General features: G+C 42.7%; 3 protein-coding genes across 4 annotated transcripts; 1 reads left to right on the top strand and 2 right to left on the bottom strand.

The window, feature by feature from the left end:
* Positions 1–124: 124 nt before the first annotated feature.
* LOC135503290 (organic cation transporter protein-like) lies at positions 125–6,847 on the bottom strand. 2 transcript variants are annotated; one of them, XM_064796800.1, is made up of 11 exons: positions 6,695–6,847; positions 5,978–6,505; positions 4,422–4,545; positions 4,051–4,154; positions 3,397–3,551; positions 3,135–3,303; positions 2,666–2,893; positions 1,918–2,138; positions 1,491–1,672; positions 1,160–1,296; positions 125–915 (listed from the first exon to the last, which is right to left on the bottom strand). In XM_064796800.1, the coding sequence occupies exons 2-11, from the start codon at positions 6,253–6,255 to the stop codon at positions 837–839; spliced, it is 1,677 nt and encodes a 558-aa protein (XP_064652870.1). In that variant the 5' UTR covers positions 6,256–6,505; positions 6,695–6,847; the 3' UTR covers positions 125–836. The 2 variants fall into 2 exon arrangements, with proteins under 2 accessions (XP_064652870.1, XP_064652871.1); XM_064796801.1 differs by having other exon boundaries at positions 5,978–6,336.
* Positions 6,848–7,668: 821 nt separating this feature from the next.
* Positions 7,669–22,267, top strand: LOC135502944 (WASH complex subunit 2-like). Its single transcript, XM_064796159.1, has 29 exons — positions 7,669–7,740; positions 8,270–8,374; positions 8,498–8,662; positions 8,819–8,878; positions 9,095–9,274; positions 9,587–9,677; positions 10,619–10,707; positions 10,892–10,990; positions 11,416–11,502; positions 11,658–11,787; positions 11,960–12,076; positions 12,274–12,483; positions 12,821–12,880; positions 13,183–13,338; positions 13,632–13,774; positions 14,056–14,145; positions 14,278–14,420; positions 14,646–14,837; positions 15,042–15,141; positions 15,380–15,529; positions 15,845–15,979; positions 16,317–16,478; positions 16,711–16,782; positions 17,241–17,382; positions 17,574–17,824; positions 17,963–18,722; positions 18,956–19,077; positions 19,525–19,714; positions 20,057–22,267. The coding sequence occupies exons 2-29, from the start codon at positions 8,270–8,272 to the stop codon at positions 20,221–20,223; spliced, it is 4,368 nt and encodes a 1,455-aa protein (XP_064652229.1). The 5' UTR covers positions 7,669–7,740; the 3' UTR covers positions 20,224–22,267.
* Positions 22,268–23,605: 1,338 nt separating this feature from the next.
* LOC135502711 (DNA endonuclease RBBP8-like) lies at positions 23,606–25,082 on the bottom strand. Its single transcript, XM_064795675.1, has 4 exons — positions 24,948–25,082; positions 24,673–24,778; positions 24,390–24,537; positions 23,606–23,915 (listed from the first exon to the last, which is right to left on the bottom strand). The coding sequence occupies exons 2-4, from the start codon at positions 24,703–24,705 to the stop codon at positions 23,773–23,775; spliced, it is 324 nt and encodes a 107-aa protein (XP_064651745.1). The 5' UTR covers positions 24,706–24,778; positions 24,948–25,082; the 3' UTR covers positions 23,606–23,772.
* Positions 25,083–27,074: the final 1,992 nt, after the last annotated feature.

The following is a 27,074-nucleotide window of genomic DNA, read 5'->3' as shown; positions in this document are numbered from 1 at the left end:
AGACAGGAGTGTTGCCTCATCACCATCCTCACCAATTTATACCCACCCAGTAGCATTTCTGGCATATGGGCAGCTAATTGCGCATAATTGAGAAACGAAAATACATCGTGAACTGTCCATTCCTCGTTTATTTGTGTGGTTGTGGCAAACATTATGAAGTATTAGATGAAGTACATGAGGTGAACAAAATGATCGAGATAGCTCGTCCTGACGTGGAGTATTCCGCTATGGTTATCACTAAACAATATGTCAAAGGCACAGCCTGTTGGCCTGCGCGTAGAGGAGTCCACTAGGGCCCCTGTCCACACCCGTGCAGGGTCTGCAGTCGCCCTGGCATAGATATCAGATACCACGGAACAAGCTAAAATAATTTATACTGTCCCATCAGACGGACGAAAAGAGCGTGGGTTTTTGGCCCGAATGGCCCCCGATTGAACCCGGGACCTGCTGCTTGGTAATGTTAGGCGGGCGTCATTAACCTTTAGACCATCGCGGCTCGATCTGTTTGATGAAGATGATAACATAAGTTATATCCAACCTCGAACAACTTAGTATATCCTCGACTTCTTGGTGTACAAATTGTCCTTAATAATCTAATTGTCCTATATCTACTGACAATTTTACATTATCCAACAATCAATTAATTATTTCTGCGCACCTTTGTTATTGAGCTTTGTGTAATATCTTTGCATTTCACGAAAACGGCACCAGCTGCATCACCTTATACTGAGCTCGTGAACAGTTACATGTAGCGTGCATTTCGGGTGGGCTATAGTTCCTGCCGTTCAATAATCTCAAGAAAATGAATTCCAATTCTTGTTGACATTTAGCAATTTTCATGCTTTCTGAGTCCCATTTGAGGCAGGTGAGTAATTCAACATCTCAGTGTTTGCATCTTCGTCTTTTTGCTTTTTCCTGAAAACGAACAACATTTCATATTAGATTGGATTGATAAACGCACTCAATGATTTAAAGTCGTCCCTCCAGCGATTAAAACTGAACTCCTTCGAAAGGCGAACACCCACAAGACCAACAAAAAACTCTGGCAGAAGGTATGCAGATACTGTGTCATACCAACTATGATTGGCCAATGCAACTAAAGTCTTTAAACTTCAACCAACCAGGACTGGTCTTACAAAATACATGCACATATACTCACGTGCCAAAGTTTTCTCCATCTTCTATAGTTTCTGGCAGTTTTTTGTTCAGTGTTTCTGGTAGGAGGAGGTTGGAGAGTCCAGCAGTGATGGCAACGACCCCAAGGATAATGGCGGGCAGAGGCTGCCAGACTATCGCCTGAATAGAATATAAGACGAGTGAGATCAGTGTCACGGTGATAGCGCTGAGGTTAGGCCTTAACAGAGAGAAAAATATATAAAGCGAGCCCTGCCCCTATATTTTTACCAATAGACATCTCCAGATTTCCCCTGTGTACATAATGATATTGTGATCACAAAATCTCCTAAAAAGCCGTGTTTGACTGAACTCACCAGCCTGACGAGTTGTGGCGCCACTAGTCCTCCTACCCGGGCGAACATCGAACCACAGCCGACTCCGACATTTCGGACCACGGTGGGGTAGTACTCCGACGAATGGAGGTACGCCCCGTGGAAACCAGCACAGTTAGCGATCTTCCCCAGGAAAGATACTGTGAAAAGGAGGGGATATAAATCTGAAACGAGAAACCAAGCACGTCCATTGTGAGGGCTAAGTCGGAGATCAGTGGGGCAAAGAGCTATATAGTATCCCAAACCATTGCCCCTAAGAGAGCCTTCTGATTGGCCAATTACAAATGAGCACGCCGAGGATGCAGAATGCGGCAGTTTTGATTGGACAGTCAACCGAAACGGCAACCGCAAATTAACTGCAAGTAAACCGCAATTTCCTATAGCAAATTCCTGAAAGTCTTTTACTTACGCTTCATATTTAACAAGGGAATGCATATAAAGATGCAGACTCCAGCGGTCACCGACATTGACATGATTCCAAGTCTTCTGCCGATTTTGTTGTAGAGAATCACGCAGACGAAATATGCCAAAATGGCCGCCGCTCCACTCTGGGCAACATTTGCATAAATGCTGAAGCCAAACCCGCGGTCACCGAGCATTAGGCCGTAGTATACTGCACTGGCGGAGAACCTAAAAGAAACGAAAAGAGATTTCAATTACAGTCAAACATAGGGTTACAATCAAGTGGTGTATTACGATTACGTCATCAGCTGATTTAGTCCGAAAAATTCCACATGCACGCGGATGGAAAGGACATTAATACTTTTCCATGCATGTTCCTTTCTTTTTACTCATCATAGGTTGTCACTATGTATGCCATCCGGCCATAGATATTCATTGATCTCTAACCGCTACCTACTACTACAAGATAGGTTACGTCGTCGTGGTGATCTAAAAACATTCGCAAAACAACTTTTTTGTGGACCAGCAGCACGAAGCATCCATAGTGCTTGTCACTGACCAATGCATCCGCGCGTTAAAACACTATACATGAATTAGCTCTCGGCAAAAGTTACCTGAAATATCACGGATTATGACAACACACTGCTTCGGAGCCCGACCTAGGAAAAAAGCAGCAACCAGACTTGGGATTCGAACCCGCGACCGATGGATTACGCTCCCTCACACCATCACTTATACCCTCCATGTGTTCTTACCACACGTAAAATGATACCAACGACCGCCTCCTCATATTCGGAGTCCTGAACAAATCCAACGCACTTGTGGCCTTCTCATCATCGTTGGCACTGTGGTCAATGAATGACTCTAGTTTGGTGTTCTCCGGGAATTGCCGCCGGTTGATCTTGGCAACCTTCCGCAGGAATACCTCGGCCTCCTCGAACCGGCCTTTGGTGACAAGCCATCGCGGCGACTCTGGGACCAACCTGGAAGCAAAAGAGTTGACGAGAACCATCAAACAGTGACTACATGCACCTCCCTGGGAGTCACAGCAGTTTTGTATTCTAAGGAATTGCCTCCAGTTGAACTTTGCCTGCCTTCCTCCCTCCCTCCCTCCATCCCTCTCGACTGCTCACCTCCTTCAGAGGTAAGTATCAGGAAGGAAACCAGTGAAATCTTGTCGTTTGTTGCTTATCGATTATTGCAGCCGTGTATCGCCATACTTACAATTTTGCTACTAGAAATATAACTGGCGGCACCGCGAATATCCACTGCATGTTGATATGGTCCTTCACGGTATAGCCAACTGCGACAGAGAGGAACACTCCCACGTCGAAGCCCCACTGGCCGAAGACGCCGATGACGGCGCGGTACCGGGGGCCGGTCAACTCGAGGACTGGAATATAGAGGACGAAAAATCATTGGTAGGACTTGGAATTTGGGGTGGAACAGACCCGCGAAACAGAAATAAAATGGCAGAATTACGTACCATAAACGTAGGCGCACGTATAGGCAGCTCCAGCAGTCGCCCCGAGCAGAAATCTAAAGACAGCGAACATTGAATAGAAGGGGATGTAGATCTCTGAAACAGCTATAACAAGTTCCAATCCTAATGCGATAAGGAAAGCGGTCAAACGGCCGTACCTGAAAGTCGTAGACGGAATATTTAGAGTTAGTGACATATATAGCGACTAAGCAGAGTTATGCAGGCCATTATTCAGGACTCAAAACCATCTTTGTGGCTTCGAGTGTCCATAGTCCATTGAGATCACAGGAAAAGCAAAAGGATTTCACCGACATTCATCAGTAGTCTCTTCAATTCCCCTCACACGCCCGTAAACGGCCACAAATTTTACCCTTTACCATAGGATCCTCTAAGCCTTCCACAATACCCCTCTAACGGCCGCCAACGGCCTGCTAATTTCGAAGGTGCCAAGAACCTAGGATCCTCTACATAGCGCGGACTCCACCACCAGCCTTCTGCAAAATCCCTCAAAAACCCGCCAACGGCCTACGCCAGCAACTTCTATGCAACCCGCCAACGCCCTGCTGCGGGAGGGAATGGTGAAGCCGTTTAACTGTAGGCCTACTCTCAAAACAGATATATCGAAGTAAGTTGGGACCTCGGTGGGTTCACACACACCTGTCCGATATAGTTCCGAAGAACAGGCAGCCGACCAGGTAGCCAGCCATGTAGATTGTCTGTAGCATGGAGGTGAGCCAGTCGCGGTCGCACACGAGGTCATACTGGAACGAAAATGGACAAAGTTCAGTAATCCTTTCGAAGCGGTCAACGGTCAGGCCAAAAGGGTCGTTTACACGTGACCAAATCGATCCAGATCGATCCGGATGAAGTGCAAACTGTACTGAGTTCAGATAGATCAGATGTCAGCATGCCGCGCAAACGTCCGATTCGGATTTCTATCAAAGCCGGCTCAGACCTCCATTATGGATGGGAGGGCCCCAGACTATGGCGAGGAGGTTAGTTTGGGATAGAGTTCCCCTCCGATATACCTGATTGAGCAATGTTGATGTAAACTCTGTTGAGCTGTATTCCCAGGAGTCGCACTTCTCAATCTCTCGACTTGCGTTCAGAGGTCCCGATGTGTTCCATGATGTCAGCTCTAACAGGCTAATACTACAAAGGGAGAAAGATGAAATAATGAACCCAGCTTCAATTTGTAAATAAAAAACTACCATAAAGAAACGAACTGGAATGACATGTTGGGTTCCATTTCTTGCTACCAGGTGGCTCTTCACCGAATATTATGTGTTGACATCACATTCGTGCACAGGTGCGTCATGTCGTGGGAGGAGTAAGAAGATGGGAACATGTATGGAGAAATACGATCGATTTAAAGGAAGTCTACACGTTTATCGCCAGTTATTGCCAGTAAGGCAAGATTATGTTGAAAAGGCACCAGATGGCACACTTTCACCAAACCTAGTACACGGGATCTGTTACGGAACGACTTCATATGTATACACTATGCAATGGCCTGGTCAGCGGGCGAGGTCGTATCACATTAAGCGCGCGTGTTTTAGAGTAGCGAAAACATAGCGAGACAGACAATTTGTCGGTGGAGTTTTGACTCTGTTGGGAGGTGAGACCAGTGCGACTTATTAATTCGATTATTGTGTGACACACCTATTAAACAGTTCATACGTTTAGTGTAAGTGAAAACATTGATTGTTTATGGTGGGAAATGTATTGCTTATCCGGTTGTGAAGCCGTCTAGATATTTGAACTGCATATCAATGGGGTTAGGGTTATCAGGACATTCAAGTTCATGAAACTTGTCTTATTGTGCACGCACAGTTATCAGTAATTATCTGATGATAACTTTGGACATAGTTTGTAGCAGATAACAATGGTGTTTCTGTCGTCCTGATCTGTAAGGCCGTTTACTCGGCACTTATGACGGCGCGGTCAATGACAAGTGTGATGGCAGGAGCATGCGATTGACCCAGGACGTTGTTTCGTGGACCGCCTAAAGACTGAACAAATTCTAGCTCGCTGAAAGAATAGTCCCGTTGATATATATACTGAATGAAAGAAGGTCATAGCTGATAAAAAAGTTGACTGGCACAGACCCAACTCTTGGCGACGATGCCTAAGTGAATATGATGATGATGAGGATGATTACGGAACTCATTTTGCGTAATGAATGTCATCAAGATAAGCGTCGACATTATCTAATTAGTAGAAATTATTTTGTCACAATTTCTGTAAGTTCATTAATCAGACAAAGCCTTATTGTTTTCTGTTGAGAGTGTGAAAACTGTCATGATTCTATCATTCTGATCGATGATTTTTGTCTGAAGTATAGATTGGTCAGCTGAGAAAACGTACTGTGACCTTCTTTCATGGGGTCACAGATTTGGCCTATGAATTGCATGCATGAATCACGGACTGTTCAGTGACCCCTCGGAAAGGAGTTGAAGTACATCCACGATAGCCGCCGGGCAGAGTCTGTTGACCTAGCGATTGTCTGATGGCCAAAAAGAGGTTTGACCACAATTCCACGTTGACTTACTTTAGTTTACATCGGCATTATAACGATAATTACCTTGAAATATTGAGGACATTCCTGTAGCACTGTCGACAAACGTCTTCTTTGATATTAGGTCCGCAGTACGCCGGCTCGACCAGGCTTCGTCGCTGGGTCTCATTCAGTCCCTCCAACCCCGGGACACGGCACCAGTGGTCTCTGTGTGCCCCAATGAACACGATGGAGACGGTGTGCCATCCCGTTGAGATGAAGGAAGCGCACAGCAGAAAGGACAGCATAATCTGGTAGCGGCCAAACTGTCCGATTTGAACAAGAATATCATCGAAAGTTCCCATCTTTGTTTTGTTTCTGAGTACCGGTAATGATATCAAGTCAATTTCCAGACGAGTATCCTTCACCTGACCTATTCGTGGTGACTGGAAAAGGCAAAACTCAGTGATTCAGGATGAGTTGTTCAGTCATTAGCAATAATTTGGAAGTCGTTGTCAGTATAGTAATATTTTCCCTAAGAAGGTTTGACGTATAGTCTCAGCTCTGTCTTTGAACATCCTCAGAAGTCCTGTTACTCAGACAACGGCATAAAACCTGAAAATAAGTAAAGACAAATCAAAGTGTATTGAAAAACAAGAGCAAACAAGAAATTAGCTCCGTACACATCATCCCTTGTGTGGTGAGAGTGAGTCACTACCTCCGAGTGTGCGAAGGCTCCAATTCCGGCAAAGAATTGAAATGCCGTCGCACACTCAGTGTTTCATCAAAACAAACTGGACTCACCTCTGGTCATGAAGATATCCGCGGTCTCGATGCCTTTTTCCACCAGTGTAATATTCTTGGCAGTTGCATACGAGGTTATCATTCCAGGCCGGTATGCATTCTGACTTGTCATTCGGTAGACTGGTGGTTTTGTTCCAATTTTCAATACTTGATCATCAGCGCTGACCTATTCAATGAACTGGTTCAAATCAATTAACAGCCTTCACCCTTAAACATGCTTAACTCGTCTTATCAACTCAATATTCAATGTTATGAGAATATTAGGTGTTGTTTGATAGTGTTATTAGTTTGATTGACACGGGCTTGATAAGACTCACCCTCGAATACCATTCAGGGTTAGTTCAATGAGTGTTCTTCCCCTCGCACACTCTGTCACATACGCTCTTTATTAAGAGCCAAGTGGAGGCCTTAAAGCTATGCGCAGAATTCAAGAAAATCTGTGAAAATGTCCGGGGAAACCTTACATTGCACTCTATGTTAATTCTCATACAAATGTTATTCCAACTGTTGGTTTCGTGAGTTTTGGACATGTACGTTTGTTATCATCTAAAATTATATAAGTTATCGTAATATCTGTGTGATTATGTCATAGCTATTCAGGTGGATTTTTAATTGTTTAAATGGTCGAATTATTTTTCTTCTCGCTGGCGAACCCTGGATATCGTGGCGTAACACTTAGCAAAACACTCAATTCCAAGGGACAATTTGCGGACGAAAAAAGTCTCGTGTCCTGAAACTATAAATAAACATTAAATAATCTCAATCGTGTCATTTATTTGCCATACAAGTCAAACTGTCTATATGCCTCGGACGATAGCGCAATACTTCGCACGTAGAACGTTTGCCCAAACGTAGAACGTTTGCCCAAACGTAATTCGGCGGAACCTCTCTAGTATGTGTTTTAGTTTAGAAATTTATCAATAGATGGCAATTCCAAAAAGTCACATGATACCTCAAAATTCAAGATGGCGCCTACTCCTGCCCCTCCGCCTCCTGAAGATTCTGGCCAAACTTTTGCCTCCCCCTCCCCCGATAGTGGAGCAGCTGTGAGTTGGTTGGTTTAGAACGAAAGAGCTCTTCGAATGCTATAGGAATAGTCTTATTTGCGTGCCAGAAACTCACCCAGATTTCTCTGTGCAGGCATTGTTTTGAATGTGTCATGTCCATTTTTTTATCTCTGCAATGCATTTGTACACAAAATGTACGTGTAATGTACGAGTTGGTAATGTAACAGTTACGACAACACTCGTGATCATGACCTATTTTTGGTGGTGATGACAGTCTAGCTCTGTGTCTCTATGGACAAGTCGGGAGAAGAGGATGTCCTTCTGCTCTTATCATCCCAATATGATATCTCTCTCTGAGTCTGAACTGAGACTGAGTCTGAGACTGAGTCTGACCAGGCCTCGTCTAGTAGCTCATCAACTGATAAATTGTCCATGTTACACAAAGCAGTGTCCACCGGTGATCAAGAAGATATTGTGGCCAGATGTTGACGACTTATATTAGCAGAAGAAGTAAAAAAGTTGTGGGTTTTCAACTCATTTTATCAATTCAATATCTTTTCAATTTCAGATGAATGGCCCCACAGCAGAAGGGGACAAGGTTTGGGAGAAAAGCTGGTCGGTTGATGAAATTAGGAAAGGCGCTGTAAACTGGTCACTAGCTGGAGATGCAGGCGTAAGTCCTGATACTAAAAAATACTGAATACGATAGTGCTGGACTCTTTTTCGAGGGGTCAGTTTTGATTGCTTCACCCCCTCAGCTGATGTAACTTTCTAAATTTGGTCTATCTGTTTTCAGCTGCTTCTACATCTGCAAGAATTCTCGCAAAAGATGGTGTCAAGGACACATGAGATTGAAAAACAGGTTGATGGCTTGGTTCATGAGACGAAGGTGGCCAATGTCAGAGTTCATAACGTCTTCAATGACTTCATCATGCTCGCTAATACACAGTTTGTCGAAAATGTAAGTTAAGTTGTAGTTAAAACTAAGTGACATACTCTTGAAATCATTCATTTATTCTTGCTGATATGGAGATACGGATCGAAACAAGAATTGATAAAAACTAGTAATTCTTGATAGAAATGATTACATGTAAGAGTTAAATGTTTGTATTTCCAGAGGGTTTATGATGAAGATGTCAGTCAGGAGCCAAAAGATGAGACTAAGAAAGAAGAACAGGTTAGTTATGATGAGTATCACTACAGATTGTAAACAGAGTGTTTCAAAAAATTTACACTCCAGGTAATTTGGTAACTGAAATATTACTTTTTACAGGTATCGAACAATAGAATTGGTTTCTGCCTGAAAAACATGATAAAATGCAGATAGGGCTAACACATCTGAATCGAAAGTCTGTCACTATGGTGTGAGATTAACGATGAATCTGTCTTTCAGGAGAAGAGTCGAGAACAGCGGGAAGTTGAGTTGATACCGAAGATAGCAGAGGCGATAGGTTTCGGTTTGAAAGTGATCGAAAACTCTTTCGAGGAGCTGGATGTAAATGTTGCAGATTCTGACTCAGAAGAGGATGATGATGATATGGTGGGTCGTGCCGACAAGATTCTCAAAGTAAAGGTGGGTGTATTCTTGAAGAAAACTAAAAAATGCTTTTGACTAGCCTTCTAGATTGTTGATTGGATCAGGAATTGAACTGCTGAGTATTGTTCCTACTGCTGGAATTGTAATTCTCGGGATATTGTAAATAGTTTTTTCTGTGAACATTATGAATGGTTCTTGTGGAAACCTCAAATCATCAGAGCTTTAGCTGATTTTCTTCCATGAATTTAGAAACCTGAACGCCATGACTTGATCTGGCAAAAGTAGAAGTTCTTGAAATGGCTGGCCCAAGGAACAAACTTGTCAGAATGTTTGTTTTCCATTTGATAGGATCCGTATGCTCACCGCCCCTTGCCACATTTGATCGGTAGTCCAGCGTTTATGCAGGAAGATGATGTTGGCATCGCTGAGGAATTCTCAGGTTTGTAAAACAATGCCTTAGGTTTATAATCATAGCGAGTGGCTTAAAAAACTAAGACACTTCAGCCAGATTGAAAAAAATCCATGAGATTTATCGCGACGTATAACTCTCCAGAAATTTATCTTGACTTAAACCTCTCCTGAAATGAGTTCCTTCTGGCATTTGGGACATATAAAGAGTAACAGAAGAGAGGCAAAAATACCAGTAAATCTGAAAGATCTCCACCTACATGTTTGAGGGAAGTTCTCAACTTTCAGGTTCTTATTTTGGGTTGTAAAAGAAATGTCCCTGGGCTTCGGACACCACTAGCTCGCAAGGAGGTCTGGTCGCTTCCTGGTCCCAGGTTTCAATCTTATCCCGTGTGCGGCACTCTGGCATCAATGGTGTCTGAAGCAGAGCGTGGCGTAGACACAGGAGATCAATTCTTCGATGCCAGTGCCTCAGAAATTTTCAGACCAGATTCATTCGAAGTTGATGATTGGTGTGGTTGAGGTTCTGGAGGCAGTGAAAAGTTTTAGTAGCTTTAACTTGACAAGTGGCGCATCAATTTGAAATTTTATCACACATTTCTATTATTATATATTAAAACAACAATCTACTGTATTAAATTTTTTTATTTTGATGTTACTGAAGCTTTTTTTGTCACATTATCATTTTGTGAGGTCATTGGCCCCTAGTGGCGATTTCTTGAACTACATGGTGACTTTGAAATAAGTACATTTTGTGTTTGCTTTTTCGAAAGGAACCACTTTGGATTGATATTGTAAGAATTTATGACAGCGATATCAGTTATGAAGCCCTTTTGAGCAATATTAACCCTTATCGCTCTGTGGTGACCACATTTTGACATTGGTAGTGGCAAAATAGATTTTTGTGGCATGTTGAAAGACGTCGGTAATTTTTTTTTACTAACATGAGATGTTGATTTTATGTGTTTTCAGATGAAGAAGAAATTGAAGAAGTGTCAGACAACGGCAGTATATCAGACTCTGATAAATCAGACATATCCGACTCAGAGTCTGAATCTAGTGTAAGTGATTTTTTTAAAAAGTGTGCAGTGTTATCGATCAAGTCTGGTAGCTGAGACTACAAACCGATCAGATGTATATGATGTACCTCTGTTTAATTGCTTGTCGATTTCCAGTTTTCTTGTCCTACTTGTGTTTTCGTCCTTCTCCCTCCTAGCATGTTGATGTTGTACATTTCATTTTTAGTACTCGGACACTGAGAGTGAAACAGATTCGGATGCCGAGAAACCACAGAAGCGAACAAAGTCTAAAATATCAAAACAGTCCAAGAATTCAGATGATGAGGTAATGCATGTTCAGTAGAACCTCCCTTAGCGGACACCTCTTTATTAAGGACACCCTCTCTATTAAGGACACTAGTTTTGGTCCCAAATTAGGTGTTTCCATTCAATTTGACCTCTCTAATCAGGACACCTCTCTATTAAGGACAGCACTTGTCAGTCCCCAGAGTGTCCTTAATAGAAAGGTTCTACTGTACATTGCTTCACAATAAGTAGTAATAGAGAGGTTTCAGACCGCAGGTCAAGTGTGTTGGGGCCAGTGAAAATCATCTTGTGGGATCTGTATGACGAGGGAAAGCTTTTTAGAGGTGAAACACTCTTTAAAGTGACGTTATTCATGGCAAAATAATGAGGACCAATGCTCCTAAGATCAAACAAAATCTGACTATTGAAACATTTTATGGACAAATTTTATCCTTTCTTTCTCAGAGCTCAGAAGGAGGAGACCTGTTTGGTACGAAAGATTCTGACGAAGCTTCAGATATGGACAGTGAGGAGGAGCAGGTTCTCAAGCAGGTGGGTTTAAGTTTTGCCTTTTCCCAGGCAGGAGTTTATTCCATGTTACCTTGGTAACAGACAAGACTGTAGTCAACTTAAAGGGAAGTGAGACAATATAAAATGCGATATACTTACTTTTTAAATAAGGTCGGGAAACTTGTCTTTTTTTGCAGAAGCCCATTGGAGGAATGGGTGGCATTGCTGCCGAACTTGCCGCCAAGATCGGAGCGCCCCCAGCCAGGCCAGCAGACGATGGTGGGGACTCGGAGGGCTGGGATGAAGAACCAAAACCGAAACAAAAAGGTAAAATTTGAAATTTTGCGCTTTTATATTGTAAACAGGGGGTGCTGGGGAAAAGTGTATAAAATTATTGTTCCTATGCACCCTCTGACCCTTCTCGGGAAGTCCTACGCCTTACATGACATTAACCATTCGTGTTTGGCTTGGTTTTACATGATATTTCTTCTGTCTTCAGAGCACAAGCATAAAAAGAAGAGAGCGGACTCTAGCACAAGTAAAGGCAGCCATCATCGTAAGCGTGCAGACTCCGAGAGGTCCAAGGGAAAATCAACAAAGAAAGCAGTAAAAGAAGGTATATTCCTTTTCTAAATTCTTTTGAGAAATAAAGCCCAAACTGCAACGTATTTTGCCAGTTTAGGAAGGCCTATCTTGTGTATAATAGGCCTATCTTGCGTATAATAGGCCTATCTTGTGTATAATAGGCCTATCTGTAACAGACGCCCTTCAAAAGACTAAAAGCATCGACATTATATATTCCATATTTTGCAGAGGATCCCTTCGGCGGCCCCTCGATCGAGGAAGACTCACCGTTCAGTAACAAAGGTGGTCTATTCTCGGGCGGCGGTGGCTTATTCGATGACGATAATGACGGTGGCTTGTTTGGCGACGTGCCGAAACCAAAGGCGGCAAAACCGGCGCCACCTGTGGAGGAAGACGAAGAGGAAGAGGAAGAAGAAGAAATCATAGAGAAGCCAGTTGGTGAGTTATAACTTTATTCATTTGATATTCAATCTTTTTCCTGGCTTTTGGTTTGAAGGCGTCTGACCTTCCAGTCTCTTATCACACTTTTTTGTGCAGCTGCCAATTTTGTGTTTCGATTCTTCTTAGAAAGTCATATTTTCACTGTTTCATGGCCTTTAAATGCGTTTTAAAGGGTTTGAGTCATCTAGATGCGTTGAATGGGGGTTTACATGACTTCGGGGATAAAGGAATTATTGCCATGTTGGCCACAGCGGTACCTCATGAAATGAGGAGAAGTGAAGCAGATGTGTGGGGTTGTTGGAGTTGGTTAATTGATGAGGTACTTCTCTTTCAGAGAGAGCAAAGACAAAAAGTGGAAAAAACATTCCAACCGGTGGTATCTCCATTTTCGGAGGTAAGGAAGTTTTGATATTCATCTAGATGTGTGTCAGCAATTCAGCATTCCATAATATTGAACAGGCACCTGATTGATTCACCCAGAAGTGTTATGATAAGTCATTGACACATTCTGAACTATCAGTGGTATTCCATTTGTTGCCTTCCCTCATACCTTTGCCGTTTGTCTATAGATCGATTGTCTCTGTTTATAGTGCCTGTACTGTCTGGGTCGGCATAATGAAGTTCAAAACCCGAGGATCAAGATATCGTTGATAAAGAGTTGCTTGATTCCTCATCTGTCATCATTTTAATTCTCAGGTGGAGATGATGAGTTATTCACCCCCTCACCCTTGGAAGATCAGGCACCAAAACAAAAGACGTCTGCCCCGGCGAAATCTTTTGGCGGTGGTCTCTTCGATGACGGTGATGATGACCTGTTTGGTTCAGCGCCGAAGAAGGCACCGACCAAAAAGGGTGAGTTTAGCATGATTTGAAACACACCAGACTTAATCAGATGGAAGAGGAGTGATGTGGTCTTGAAGTGGTTTTGAAATAACTACCAAATTGCTTGTGGCCTTTGGCAAGTCAATTACTTTGCCTCTTCACTTGAATGAAATGTGAAACAGAGATTCCTATACTGTGTATCTATGCCCTGGCAAGCAAAATGGGCCCAAGTGGCCCAGGATCAATCCTGGGACCTGCCACTTCTTAGGTAAACGCAATAACCTTGTAACAGAAGCTCATATCTCCTTGATATTTTTGAACAGAATCCACAAAGCCGCCTTCCAAACCATCAGTTGACTTATTTGGAGGTGAGGACGATGATGAGGGCGACCTGTTCGCTTCAATGCCACCAGTCAAAAAGGCAGAACCGCCGAAAGCAGCGGAGAAAAAAGTGACCAAGAAAAAGGTAAGAGTATTATTCCTTGGCTCTTTTAGTTTATTTTGAATTTGAATAAAAACTCATATCACTCTTTTATGTCAATGTTTTCAGTAGGTTTTGTGGTGACTGGTCAATCGCAAATCGATCGGTTGATTCTGATATCGCCACCTGCCTGTGATACATTGTGGACCTCAAAGTGTAATGGATAACTGTGTTGGCTGAGGGGATATCCTTGGGTAGTGCTTGGAGAATGCTCTTCAGTGTCTATCTGGTAGAGTGACTAATAGGCTGTCTGCTTTTATTTACAGCTGCCAGCTGGTGCAGTATCTGCATTTGGTAGTGGGCCTAATCCTCTTGCCGCTCTGATCAAATCACAGCGCCAGGGATCCGATGAGGAGGTACGTTTATTGTGTATTCTGTTTTTGTGAGCATACTATCAAACAAAAGTTATTTTCACAACAATTTTTAGTACATGTAGAGGACAGCTCCACACTTTTCGTGGCTAATTCTGGTATCATTCTCTTCTCCAGGAGGAAGGTGGTTGGTCAGATAGTAATAAATCAACAAGCTCGTCACTGTCGTCTGCTAAACATGACGCCAAGACGGAGCGTAGTCCATCTGTCTCGAGTAACAGTCTGTTTGCCGAGGAACCGGAAGAACAGAAAACTGAAAAGTGAGTGTGTCTTCGGAAAATGGGTCTTCAGACTCAGAATTCATGATTTATATCAAGGGTTGACAACAGGCACCTCCAATTTGGTTAGAACTTGAAATCCTAAGGCATTTTGAACTCTTTCCAAGCAAAGTGATTGTCAATTTCAAGAGTCAGTTCTTTGTTTTTGGAAATCTGATCACCACTTTTCACCCGTGTTCGAAAATCATCAGATCAATCTTTTTCCAGGAAACCTAGCAAACCTAGTTCCAAGGTGAGCTCAGGTTTGTTTGATGACGAGGAGGATGACCTATTCTCTGGGCTGCCGAAGACCAAACCGGCCGCAAAGGCAGCGAGTAAACCTAACAAACCAAGTCTGTTTGTCGAGGATGGTGAGGGAGACTTATTCGGTTCGGCATCTCCGCCGGCTCCAGCAGCTGCGTAAGTCAAGGCCTAAAATACAATGTTCTGCTAATTTTTTTGCCTAACTAGGTCCGAACCACAATTTTTGGTCAACTCAAAGTCAGGCACCAGTTGCTTCAATTCGGTATTGCCAACATCAAAAGTGTTTGACTGCATTATTTTGTTCATTTGAGTGTCGTCATGTTGATTTCAGCATCATGTTTCGTTTGTTGTGAATTTCAGTCCTGCCAAGAAGAAACCCACAGGGGGCGTATCCTTATTTGGTGGTGCAGACCTGTTTGGTGACAGTTTGAAGAAAACGCCAGAGCCAGAGGAGAAGAAGGTATACTGATAAAACTCCTTGTATTTGGCATTGGAATTCCTGGTTAGGGATTCGTCCCGTTCTACAGTGTATACATACTGCCAATTGGGGCTTGTAATTTTTGTTTCTTCATTTGACCTTTATTTCACAAATACAGAAATAAGATGTGATGAGCCTCTTGGCCAGGCCCTGTGAAGTATCTTGATTCTGTTGTTTATTCTTCTCCGTCCTGCTAACCTTCTCCAATATCTACCTGCAGATTGCACCCCTTACCGAGCCTGCTCCTTCGCCCGCCAAGCCAAAGACGACAGTGAAGAACTCACCGCTGTCGTTGTTTGACGATGATGATGAAGGCGATGGTGGTGACCTATTCGGTGCAGCGCCGCCGCAAAAGATAAAACCTCCAGATGTAAGTGACGGCCTTGGTTTGAAATCCTTGATATTTAGCCTGGGGGACAGACACAGACCTTGATGAGTATCTCCTCGGAGTGATGAGTACTTCATGATGGAAATCTAGAAGGGAAACATTACACCATTTTCTGCAATTTTCATGTCCTTTTGCCACTTTGAATTGGTCCGATTCACATGTTGCATGTCACTTGTCATGAGCATGTTCATAATAAGCTAATGGCTGAAACAACAAATGAGGTGAAACTATTGCAACGAGACTAACCAGTGCGTTTGTGAATTTGTTTATATTTTCTCAACGCTGTTTACTTCTCAGGACAAGAGGAAGAGGACGAGGAGTAAGAGTCTGTTCGAGGATGAGGACGTGTTGTTCGGGACGTCTCCAGCTGCTCCTGAGGACAACCCTACCGTGGATTTGTTTGGTGCTAACAGTCCCCTAACTCCCTCAGAGGTAACAAACGTCTATTATCAACTTTTTTGTCTGCATTTGCTCTTGAATGATAGTGCATATCAATGCAGTTTCCTGCATAGCAGCGGGCCAATGACGTCCTGACTGAAGTTTGCTCGAGGCAGCTTGACTCTTTTTTTGGACTTTTAGCTTGTCATAGGTGAGGCACTCTCGGCCAGATATTTCCAAGACGAGTTTGTATATATTTGTGATATTGTCCACTGGGATGTCTGACTCCTCTGCTGTACAAGCATCAGGAAATATACTGAATTTCTGCCAAATCACAAGTCATTCCTTCACCATACTTATATCAGTATGTTCACCTTTTGTATTGGTGCAGTCGAAAGCCAAGCCATTCCCAAAAGAAGAGCCCAAGGCTTCCCCAAGCGTGAAAGTCACTGGATCAACCACGAAATCCAGCAGTACTGACTTGTTTGGTGGAGATGACACGACGGATGATCTCTTTGCTGCGCCTGCCAAGAAACCGGAGCCGATAAAAAAGGTAGTTACCGGACAGTCGAACACATGATTGAGCAGCACAGCTCTATAGGAGGTGTCAGGATAGACTCCTCACCGGGGTGAAAGTGTGAAGTTTGGTGATACCTCTGTTGATATCCGATAAAATCCCACTTTTAGCATTATCGTATTGATTACAGTTGATTTTGATGTCAAACTAATAGAGATTTTTGTTGAATTGTAACGAGAATCTTTACTCTAACTTTCTGTGTTTTTAGCCAACTGTCCTACCATTAGGTGGCGCCACTGAAGATGAATCCTCATCTGATATGTTTGTTGCTCCTGCCAAGGTGAGTTTGATATGAGTTTGATATGAGTTTGATATGAGTTTGATATGAGTTTGATATGAGTTTGATATGAGTTCATTATGAGTTCGATATGAGTTCGATATGAGTTCGATATGAGTTCGATATGAGTTCGATATGAGTTCGATATGAGTTCGATATGAGTTCGATATGAGTTCGATATGAGTGTGATATGAGTGTGATATGAGTTTGATATGAGTTTGATATGAGTTTGATATGAGTCTGATATGAGTTTGATATGAGTTTGATATGAGTTTAATATGAGTTTGATATGAGTTGGTATCGTCAGTTCTGCTTATAAGATCATAATAAACAAATAAACAAACAAACAGCTCGAGATTCAGCACAATATCAGCTCACAAACAGAAAATGCTTTTTAAAAATCAAAATCACAACTAGACTGCTTGAAAATAGTCAGGAAGAAACCTTCCTTCTTGTTACAGCCTGCTGCTCCAGTTGTCAAGTCCAAGAAGCCAGTCGGTGGTGTGTCCATGTTTGGTGGCATGGACCCCTTCGCAGCAAAGAAAGCGGCCTCTAGTCCTAAAGAAGAGAAACCAGAAGTTGTGCTGAAAATGCCAGTGGCAGGTAAGGAATGAGTGGGTCGAGCTTTTACCATAAGGGGAGCAACGGTGTGAAAAGTTGATGACTTGTGGAGGTTGAGAGTTCAAACTTTGAAGCCTTTTTTCCCCAGAATAGAAAAACAAATACATCTGATTTTGTGATGAAACTTCACTTGTTGAGGCATATTTTATTTTGTTGTTGTTTTCTGTTTTAAGATCCGTTATTTGATGATGCAGATGACACGTTCGGTAAACCGGCCCCAAAAGTTGAAAGAACGCCGGAACCAGTTAGCAACGTCGACACGCAACGGAGCAGCGTTAGTCCCTCGAAAATCAAGGCGGCCGGGTTGAACATCAATCCTCAAGCTCTGCTGCCTGGTGCAGCTCCACCTATCAAAGAGCCGGAGCAGGTGGCGATTGGGTTCGATCAACCGGCCTCGGCGAATACTTTACAATCATTGACAAAGGTATGGAGAATTTAGGATATCTCTGGTCTTTGTTTAGAGTAAAAAGACTTTAACCTGCTCCAGTATACAGTTATTGGAATGAGGCCCATTTCTGTTATTTACATGTGTTAGAGTTCATTGTTTTCTTCTTATTTGTAGGGTCGAGCGAAAATACAACAAAAAAGACGTCTGCCATCACGAGGTCGTGGTGGTCCGCAAGGTGCTTCAAATGGACAGCAAAATGGACCAATTGACGAAATAGACGCATTAACAACAGTATTAGAGGCTCCACCTGTGGTGAATTCTATAGTTACTCAGCCGAAATTGCCAGATATAACGTCACAACCGCCTGAGGTGACAGCTACACCTCCTGCTGGAAGAGGTCGCGACTTATTCGGAAATGATGATTTATTTCCTGAAACTAGCCAATCAGATCCTTTGTTTTCATTTGGTGCGGATTCCTCGTCAACAAAAAAAGATTCCACAGACAATGACATGTTTAAATCTGTTGAAATATCAAAGGGTAATGGTCCGCCGTTAGGTGACGAGGACGATATATTCGGGTCCGGGAAAAAATCAGTTCCGCAGAAACAGGATTCTGGTGATATCATCAGTGCAAAATCATCAGGTTTAGCAGACGGTGATGACATATTCGCCTCTGGACCTAAGAAAAGTAAAGTGCCTAGTGACTTAGATATTTTTGCTCCAAAATCAAGCCAGAAAAGTGAAACAAATGACATATTCAGGAGTGCAGAGGAGAAAAATGGAGAGAAGCCGGCCCCAGATTTATTCAAAAGTCCGGCAACAGATGAAGAGGATATCTTTGCATCGAAATCAACAAAGGTTACAAAATCAAAATCTAGTGTTATGGATGACAATGATGACATATTTGCTGATTCCAGTGTCAATAAGAAAAAAGGTGAGTGTTTGAGACAGACTCCTTACTGCCATAATTTCTTATTCAGTGCTGTGCACATGTGCATTTCCCTGAACTCGCAGTGTAATACATGTAGGCCTACTTCAAAAATATCCTGAAGTGATTGAGCTCAAAAGGTATTTCAAGACAGGTTCTGAATCATAATAATTTTATCCAAATAAAGTGTTTGAAAGTTCATAATTTTTCAGTATTTAATTTATGGTAATGTTTTACAGAACCGAAGCCCGTCGTCACTGAATCGCAGCCCTCTGCCACGGCCATGGATGATGATGAAGTTGACATATTTGCCCCAAAAACAAAACAGTCAACAACGACTAAGAAAGCAGACGCATTTGAGGTAAGAAAAATGTTTTCCTGATATTTGACTATAGTGGACACGAGCTTGAACAGGAATGTACAGGCTTACAGTAAGGGTAATACTTGTTATTGGAACATATTCAGTTAATTTTTAGTAGTACCACCCGAGTCCAGGTGGTGATACTAGTGTAGTTTTACAGAGGACCAACAGGTGGACTTTGCTAGTTGGCCAGTTCAGTTTGTGTAATCAAGTCAAGTAGACAACTAATATATGCTCTGGAGGAGTAAACTTTATACCAAGGGTAGGAAGTCAAGGAGACAAGCAACACGGGCCGGCCCAAAGGATAGGAGCAGGAACAGTAGGACTGCAGTGAGTATAAACCCATTTTCAATACTATGGCGAAGGGCTTGTGAATCAAATCAAAAGGTTATTCGAGTACAAGCACATTCAATGTTATTATCATAAAAGTCGCTTGCCTTTCTCCAGGACGATGATGACCTATTCGCCAAACCTGTCAAGAAAGTCACTAAGCTTAAGAAGGAGAAGACGAAAGATGAAGACTTGTTCAAAGATGAGACGGACATCTTCGCGTCGCTACCTGCGTCTGCGCCTAAGGAGAAGAAGAAGAAGAAGAAGACAGATGCAGGGTCCAAGAGTTTGTTCAAGGGAGATGTTGGTGAGTGTGGTTTTATTGTTTATACACATTTGGGGAACATTTTAAGTTAATCCAGTTACTGTATACACCTTTCCAGAAATGGGGCGCTGTGTGTGTGATGTCATTAGGGGAAACTAGGCCTTCTGGTGGAGGGACAAAGAAGATAGTCATGGTTGACCAACACACTTGAATGCCTTTAATGACGGACACGGGGGGAAAAGTTAGTTCCAATGCAAGCCACAAATTTCGGGAAGCATGTATATGGTGACACTTTGAATATCATGAGAGCTCTCAGATAGACGTCACTACTGCTTGAAAAGTCCCAGTTATTCACTTTTAGTCTATGATTTGACCTCCCTTCAGACGATATCTTCGCAACACCCAAGTCCTCCTCACCGACATCGAAACCCAAGACCAAAAAAACGACCACGCCGAAGAAAAAGACGACGTCGGCAAAAGATGACGCTTCAATATTCGATGAAAATGCTCCGAGTATTTTTGACGACCCTCTCAATGCCATGCAGTCGTAGCTGTACTGATCAAATGAAGTTTGATTGCTGCTCAATAAATTTGACTTCGTTTGTGCTGGGAGTAACTCTTGAGTTGGGAGTGTTGCCGGGCCAGCCTCACCAAGACTGAGAGCTAAGCCTGGGTATTTCGACAACAGGACAGGGGTTACTCTCGGTGCGTCAGGCAAGCAGTTTTCAAGTTAGATTCACGTACGATACTCAATTCATAACCTGACGTCTACTGCCGCTCTGACCTTAAAATATGTTGGCACTTTCAGCTTGTTTTGTTTCTCTATATGTTTGAAATTGGTCAGCCCACATGGGAGCATTTTAAGGTCAAACCCTCGATAGATCATCTTGATGCAAGGTAATCATAATTTCGAAAGTGTTGCATCTTTCGTTGAAAATTTTGATCTAAACTGCCACATCTTGGGCTAGGCGGATAATCTAACTTTACAACTGCTTGTCAAATTGTCCAGAATTTGCCACTTCAATTCCATTATAGATTTAAATTGTTTATAAGAGATTATTTGTATAGCCCTAACTGTGATCAGGAACAGACATTCAAATATTGTGACAAACTTCACACAATCAGGCCAAGTTATAGAAAATGTACTGTAAGGACAGCAAGGAGCTACTGCTCTGCATTGTAATGTAATATTCATTAACTAAATTAAGTGCTTCATGTATTAGAAAGTCATGATGTCTCTTGACCAGTTTTACAGTATACCATCATGTTTGCACATGCAAAATGCATGATAACTTATTCCAGGGTTATCAAGATTGTTATCAGATGGGAACTAAGAAGGTCTCAGTGTTTGTTGGGGATTTGATCAAAATATATAATCAAGCTGCTAAAGTTGCAAGAATGATATTATATATAGCTTTATGTGGACATTTGTCCAGTGCTTGGGGATCCAAAATGACCTGTATACTTGTTGCGTTATGATTTTCCATGACCTCCAACCATCATTGACACAGGGAGGTGATTTTTGGGTCAAGACATTCTGCAGGATCCAGAAAGAGTGAGGTGGCCTATTGTGTTGCTTTATGAATTCTGAGGGCAGCATTTAACTTCCAGGGTTTAGATGTTGTGCGGTGATGTGCAGTAACCAGTCTTGTGATTGTTAGTGTATCAACAGTTTATGCATTTACCCAAGGAGGGTAGTGAAAGTGTGTCACTATGGAGTTATTTGTGTACATTATGCTTGTGATATATACATGTACATGTAATGCAAAGATGAGATGAAATTCTAATTCGAAACATAATCATATCAGGACTTAGAGGAACTCTTCTATTTCTAAACTATTCTTTGGGTAAATTTTTTTCAAATACATGTATGTTACCTCAGGCTATAACAAGGTGAAATTGGCTGCCCACACTTAAAATGAATAAACAATATATGACACTTTTCTGTGGGCCATACTCAACTCCAAAGTGACGCACTTCCATCCCTCTTTGGCATTTATCTACAGTTTTTGTTAGTACAGAAGTACAGGGTGTCTCTAAAAGAATGCCGACTGGGTTTGAAGCTCTATTGATTTTGGAGCTAACTCCTATCTTATACAGGTGTAGGCAGACTTGGTTCTGCTAGAAACTTAACAGAATCCCTTTTATATGATAATTTATATACTTAAGCCTGTCGTCTGCTATCAAAAAAGGACTAATGTACTCCACAAGTCAAATTTGGATGAAATGCATATCTGTCCCAGCTAACAATAGCCAGCGCCCCTAATTTGGATACAGACAACGTTAGACTTTGTGTATGAGAGGCCTGGCGGATGAAATTCAATACTGAAGGTAAATGCGATGGTGTCATCATCCTTAGTAACACCCTGGACCTGTGAGTCCCACAAAACAGCGCACTTAACAATCTGTACTTGCTTTAAAGACCACAGTGACCTCTTTGTTATATTTGGAGACAGTTTAAGAAAATTGAATATTCAAGGTAGTAATCCTGGATTGTAATAATATGTAATAATATGTATCAATATTATGTACAAATTGTAAAGAAATTGTCTATTAAGTATTATCTTAATCAGGTAATAAAAAGTATATGATTTACCGAAGTGTTTGATTTAGTTTCTTTCCCTTTGTTTACAAATGTGACGGCCTTTGTGACGTACTCTTACTTACTAAGGACCCTTGGTGAGTCAGGAGGCACATGGGGCTTCCAACAGGGTCCTCCACTCAAGTTGGTTGGCAGCTTTCTGCCTGGCTGACTCCCATGTGAGGACTGGAGGACCAGGAGTCTGATTGTAGTCTGGCTCCTCTCCTTCAGCCAATCTGGCAAGGTTGAACCAACCTGCAGCTTTCACTCCTTATTATACAGGTCAACTCTGATATCCACCTACAACTCTTCAAGTACTACTTAAACCCCAATACCACTTGGGTGGTTGGTGGTACCTGATACAGACAACTTCTTGGCTTGCTGTATACACCTTTCCAGAAATGGGGCGGTGAGTGTCCGAAATAGTGATGTCATAAGGGGAAACTCGGCCTTAGGGTGGAGGGACAAAGGAGATAGTCATGGTTGACCAACACACTTGAATGCCTTTAATGACGGACAAGGGGGAAAAAGTTAGTTCCAATGCAAGCCACCAATTTCGGGAAGGATGTATAGGCTAGGACAACTGGTCTTGCAAACTCTTGAATTTGACCATGATATTCTGAAATACCAAAGGGCTTCTCCTTCTCCAAGCCTTGGCTCTTGCAGCCGTCCTACAGTATAGAGGTTCAGAATTTGATCAGAGAACAAGGAGGCAAAACGGACCTGTCCACACTGTGTAGTGTTATTTGACACGGCCCTTGATGCTGTCCTCTGCACTGAGTGGTTCCACCTTAGTAAGGGCTATCAGAGTGTTGCAGTGGACAGATCAGTGCCTGCCACCTCTAGTACCGGGTTCCATTCCTGGTCAGTCATGGTATCCTTTCATGATAGAGAGAGCCCCTCTTACCGACAGCCTGGGTTTCTGCCCGGGACTGCTATTCAGTAAAATAATACAAGAATAATACATGTATATGTGTAGTATACTGCTATTCAGTAAAATAATACAAGAATAATACATGTATATGTGTAATGTACTCTTTATTGTCCTTCCAATGTCGGAATGAACACATCAATAGTCAATACAATTACAGGCATTCAATGTACAGGAGATTTGTCAAATTATTCAAAATTTATGATTCCAAAATTACAACCTTTCGATAAGTTAGAGCACAAATGTGTGTACATGTATCAGTTTAGACAAAATATTAGTATAATATCGCCGGATAATGGTTAATCTGCTGAGGCAGGAGACAATAAACAAATCATTCTGAACATTTCTCTGAATTTCTTTCCTGCCTTCAATCGGTAGCGAAACTCACTCAAAATCTATCAAAGTTTTTTCAAAACCCAAGTGCATCATGTGACGTTATCATTTCAATTAGTGATGAGTAATGGCCTGAAGTACTGCAATATTTTTGCGGGTGCGGCTTCGATGAAGGGGACGCAAGGCCTAGTGGTAACACAGCTGGCTACCACTAGGTGTACATGTCATCGTAAAAGAAGCATTTGCCGAGTCTGTTCAGCTTTTATCATCGAATTTCGGAGGTAGAATCGTCAATTTGTTTTTGCGACGGAACTTCTCCTTTCCCTTGGCTTTGGCTGGTTTCGGTTCGGGTGATTTGATGCTGGCCGGTCCAGCAGAAAAGGATTCATCGAGGTGACCTAGAAGTTGAGAAAAACAGGAGTGAGGACCATGCTAAGGTTTTCAAAACCAATCTTGGCATCTTGTATACAGTCACCTGACCTTATACAGTCACCTGACCTTATACAGTCACCTGACCTTATACAGTCACCTGGCCTTATACAGTCACCTGACCTTAGCAGTAGTCAGTCATCAGTGTGCAACACGCTTAAGTGTATCAACAATTGGGCTGACGTGGGCTTGGATTCGATTGTCACCGTCAGTACATACGAGCAATTTGCACACTGACAACTGGCAGATTCTAAATTCACGTAACTGTCAGTGGTTTCTCTTCTTCTTGTTGATACTGGAGAACAGTCTTGTTAGACTATTTTGCCCACATATATAAGAATTTAGGGCTAGATGTTGCAAAGTGTTGGGAATGACAATTAGCCCAGTGGTTCACACCAATAACTTGACTTTGAAGTAGTCTTTGCATCATAGGCAACACATACCTTTCATGTTCATGCTAAGACTCTGTGTCGATGGGATGTTCAGACACCAGAAATTTGGCGGTGTGTCTGGAGGGACGTAATAAGCTCGATGGCGGGACGATTCTTGCATTCGTTTCTGTCGCTCTTCCTCAGGTAGATAATCGTAATACTGGAGGTGAAAAAAAGAGTTGTAATTTTTGCAACGGACGTCAGATCAGACTATGAATACCAAATGAAGAGCTTCATAGCAAACGAGATATGCTTTTGCCATTTATAGGTGGCGTAGTAGTGATCGATCACTTACATCCTTACATCCAGCACAGTCATGTCCATGCATACAGTGATTCCTCTTCTGGCGATTCCTTTCGACTTTGCAGTAGGCGTAATCCGGTCCGTCATCCTTAGGTACCCTGCGGAGATAAAAGATATGTTTAAAGTTCAGTAGTAGTGTACTACATGTACGGACCCTAGGGAAAGACAAATGCTCTTTGAGAGGAGTCCTAAGTATAGGGGAGGTAAACTGTAAACCCATATGCCATTTCCAAGGGGACCGGCCGGGGAAGGGGTGAAGATTCTTACCTATCAAAACTGTTATCAATAAGTCGTTGCTCCTTCCTCTCTTTCCTTCGTCTACGTGAGATGCTTCTCTCGCTCTCATCAACAGGTGTCGCCACAATACCAGGACAGGGGTATTCATTGTCATCTCCCAATCCCTGACTGTCCTCTTCCAGATCAACATCCTTCTGGTTCCCAATTCCCAGGGCATCAGTCTTTCCCTCATTGACCTCAGACCCTGCATTATTAGCATCAAATAACAAAATGTCCAATTCGTCTGGAGATTGAGGTACCTCTGCAAAAGTTTTCGGCCGTGCACCAAATTTCATACTCTTGCACATGTCGGCCATCATGGCATCACCATCGTATTCAAAATGGCCACCGTTCCCCGAAACCATCACCGCATCATCCAGTTTTTCTGTCAAAACATAACTTGTCTCATCTGGCAAAGCAGATTTTTTACGACCTTTTCCAGCTTTTACACCCGACACGTCACGTTTTGAAGTCTTGTCTAATCCTCGCATTGATTTTTGGGAAAATTTAGAGCTCTGATTCTTACTATTGTCATTAGTGGCTTGACTGGCCTCAAATTTCTTTTGCCCAACTTTGGAATGAGATTTCCTTGACACTGTACTCGGCGCCGTCTCCTGACTTTTGATCCCTCGTTTCGGCCTCCCACTAAACTTGAAACTTTTCTCCGAGTCCTGTCCAGCAAAATCGAGTTGAGAATCGTAATCGGGATTAAGCAACAAGCTGGGTTTTTCCGGTGATTTTTTCTGAGATCTGTTTTTTGCTTTCCGGCTGCCAAGTCTTGCTGACTGAGGAAGTGGTGGTGATACCTCACTATCTAACAAATCAGCTTCAGGTTTTCCATGGCGGCTACGATTTCTGATTTTACGCCTGTTGAATGCAACCTCATGCCCAGGTGCTACAGGAAATTCAGAGTTCTGCGGAATCTCTGAAGCAAGTTCGGAAAAATTTGGCGGAAGTCCTGCAGAAACTGTTCCACCCTTTCCAAATGTGACACTGCGACAAGTGGAATGGAACGGTACTTCCTCTGAAAGGTTTGACTCAGTGCAAAGCAGAGGGTCAGCCACACTCTGGGCTGAGCTGCCGACAATGATTCCATCTTTACCAAAAACAACACTACAAGATTTACTCAATATCTTATCACTCATTTCGGACTGATCATTGTTCGATACCACGGAGTCCACATATGCTGATAAATTCAAGTCAGGGTCTATCGTACCATTGTACTTTGCAGCCGATAACAAGCTGTAACTTGTATCCATTTCAGAATCATGAAAGTTCGTTTCAGTTGTGCCGATAGGGGTTGCATCATTTTTCCTATAGCAGGGACTTGCGTCGATATAAGTCACTTCAGAACCGACCTCAGTACAGGGAAATGGGAAACGGGTCAAATCCGGATCAAAGGCCACATCTGCAGATTCCCGTTTCCTAGATTTAGCTCCAGTGGCGAACGTTTTAGGACGACGGAACTTTTGCGACATTGGTTTCTGAGGCGAAGGTGGAACATTCTCATCTTCTTCATCTTCGTCAAATTCAAAACTGAGGTTCGGCACGTCAGGATTATCGGCACCGTTTGATTTCTTCGACGACAGGACGCCACCGTTGAAAGTCGCAGCTTCAGACAAATCCATCTCGGTGTTCTTTTTCAACGTCAAATCGATCGTCTGCTGACGGAAATTCTTCGGCGACGATGTCACCGTCGTGTTCAGCGTAATATTCAGAGGCGTTTTAACCCTGTGTTTCTTAGGTTCTGGTTTCTTGGCAGAAAGCCAGACTTCCTCAGCGGAATTTTTGAAACCTGCATCGCTTTTAAATTCGTCGTCACTATTCCTCACATCCGTTGCTAGTTTGGTTTTAAACGTCTGGGACACACTCAACGGTGAATTGGGCAACGATGAATGTTTTGACTTCATAGGCGAGGGCAACCCTACTGATTTCGATTTCTTCTGATGAAGCAAATGCGAATCAGATTTGCTCTGCGCCAGAGATCGAGCAATGTTTTCTTCACCCGAACTATTCATGTCAGTCCCCGTCTGTCGATTAGAACTTCGATGAAGCGACATTCTGGACGAGACTAAACTCTGTGATCCACTCATCTCAGATTCCTGACTCTTCATCGAC

This window comes from Lineus longissimus, chromosome 19, assembly GCF_910592395.1.
Source record: "Lineus longissimus chromosome 19, tnLinLong1.2, whole genome shotgun sequence".
NCBI classification, from domain to species: Eukaryota; Metazoa; Nemertea; class Pilidiophora; order Heteronemertea; family Lineidae; genus Lineus; species Lineus longissimus.
Note: the sequence above shows the minus strand (reverse complement) of the source record. Positions and strands in the feature narration are given on the sequence as shown.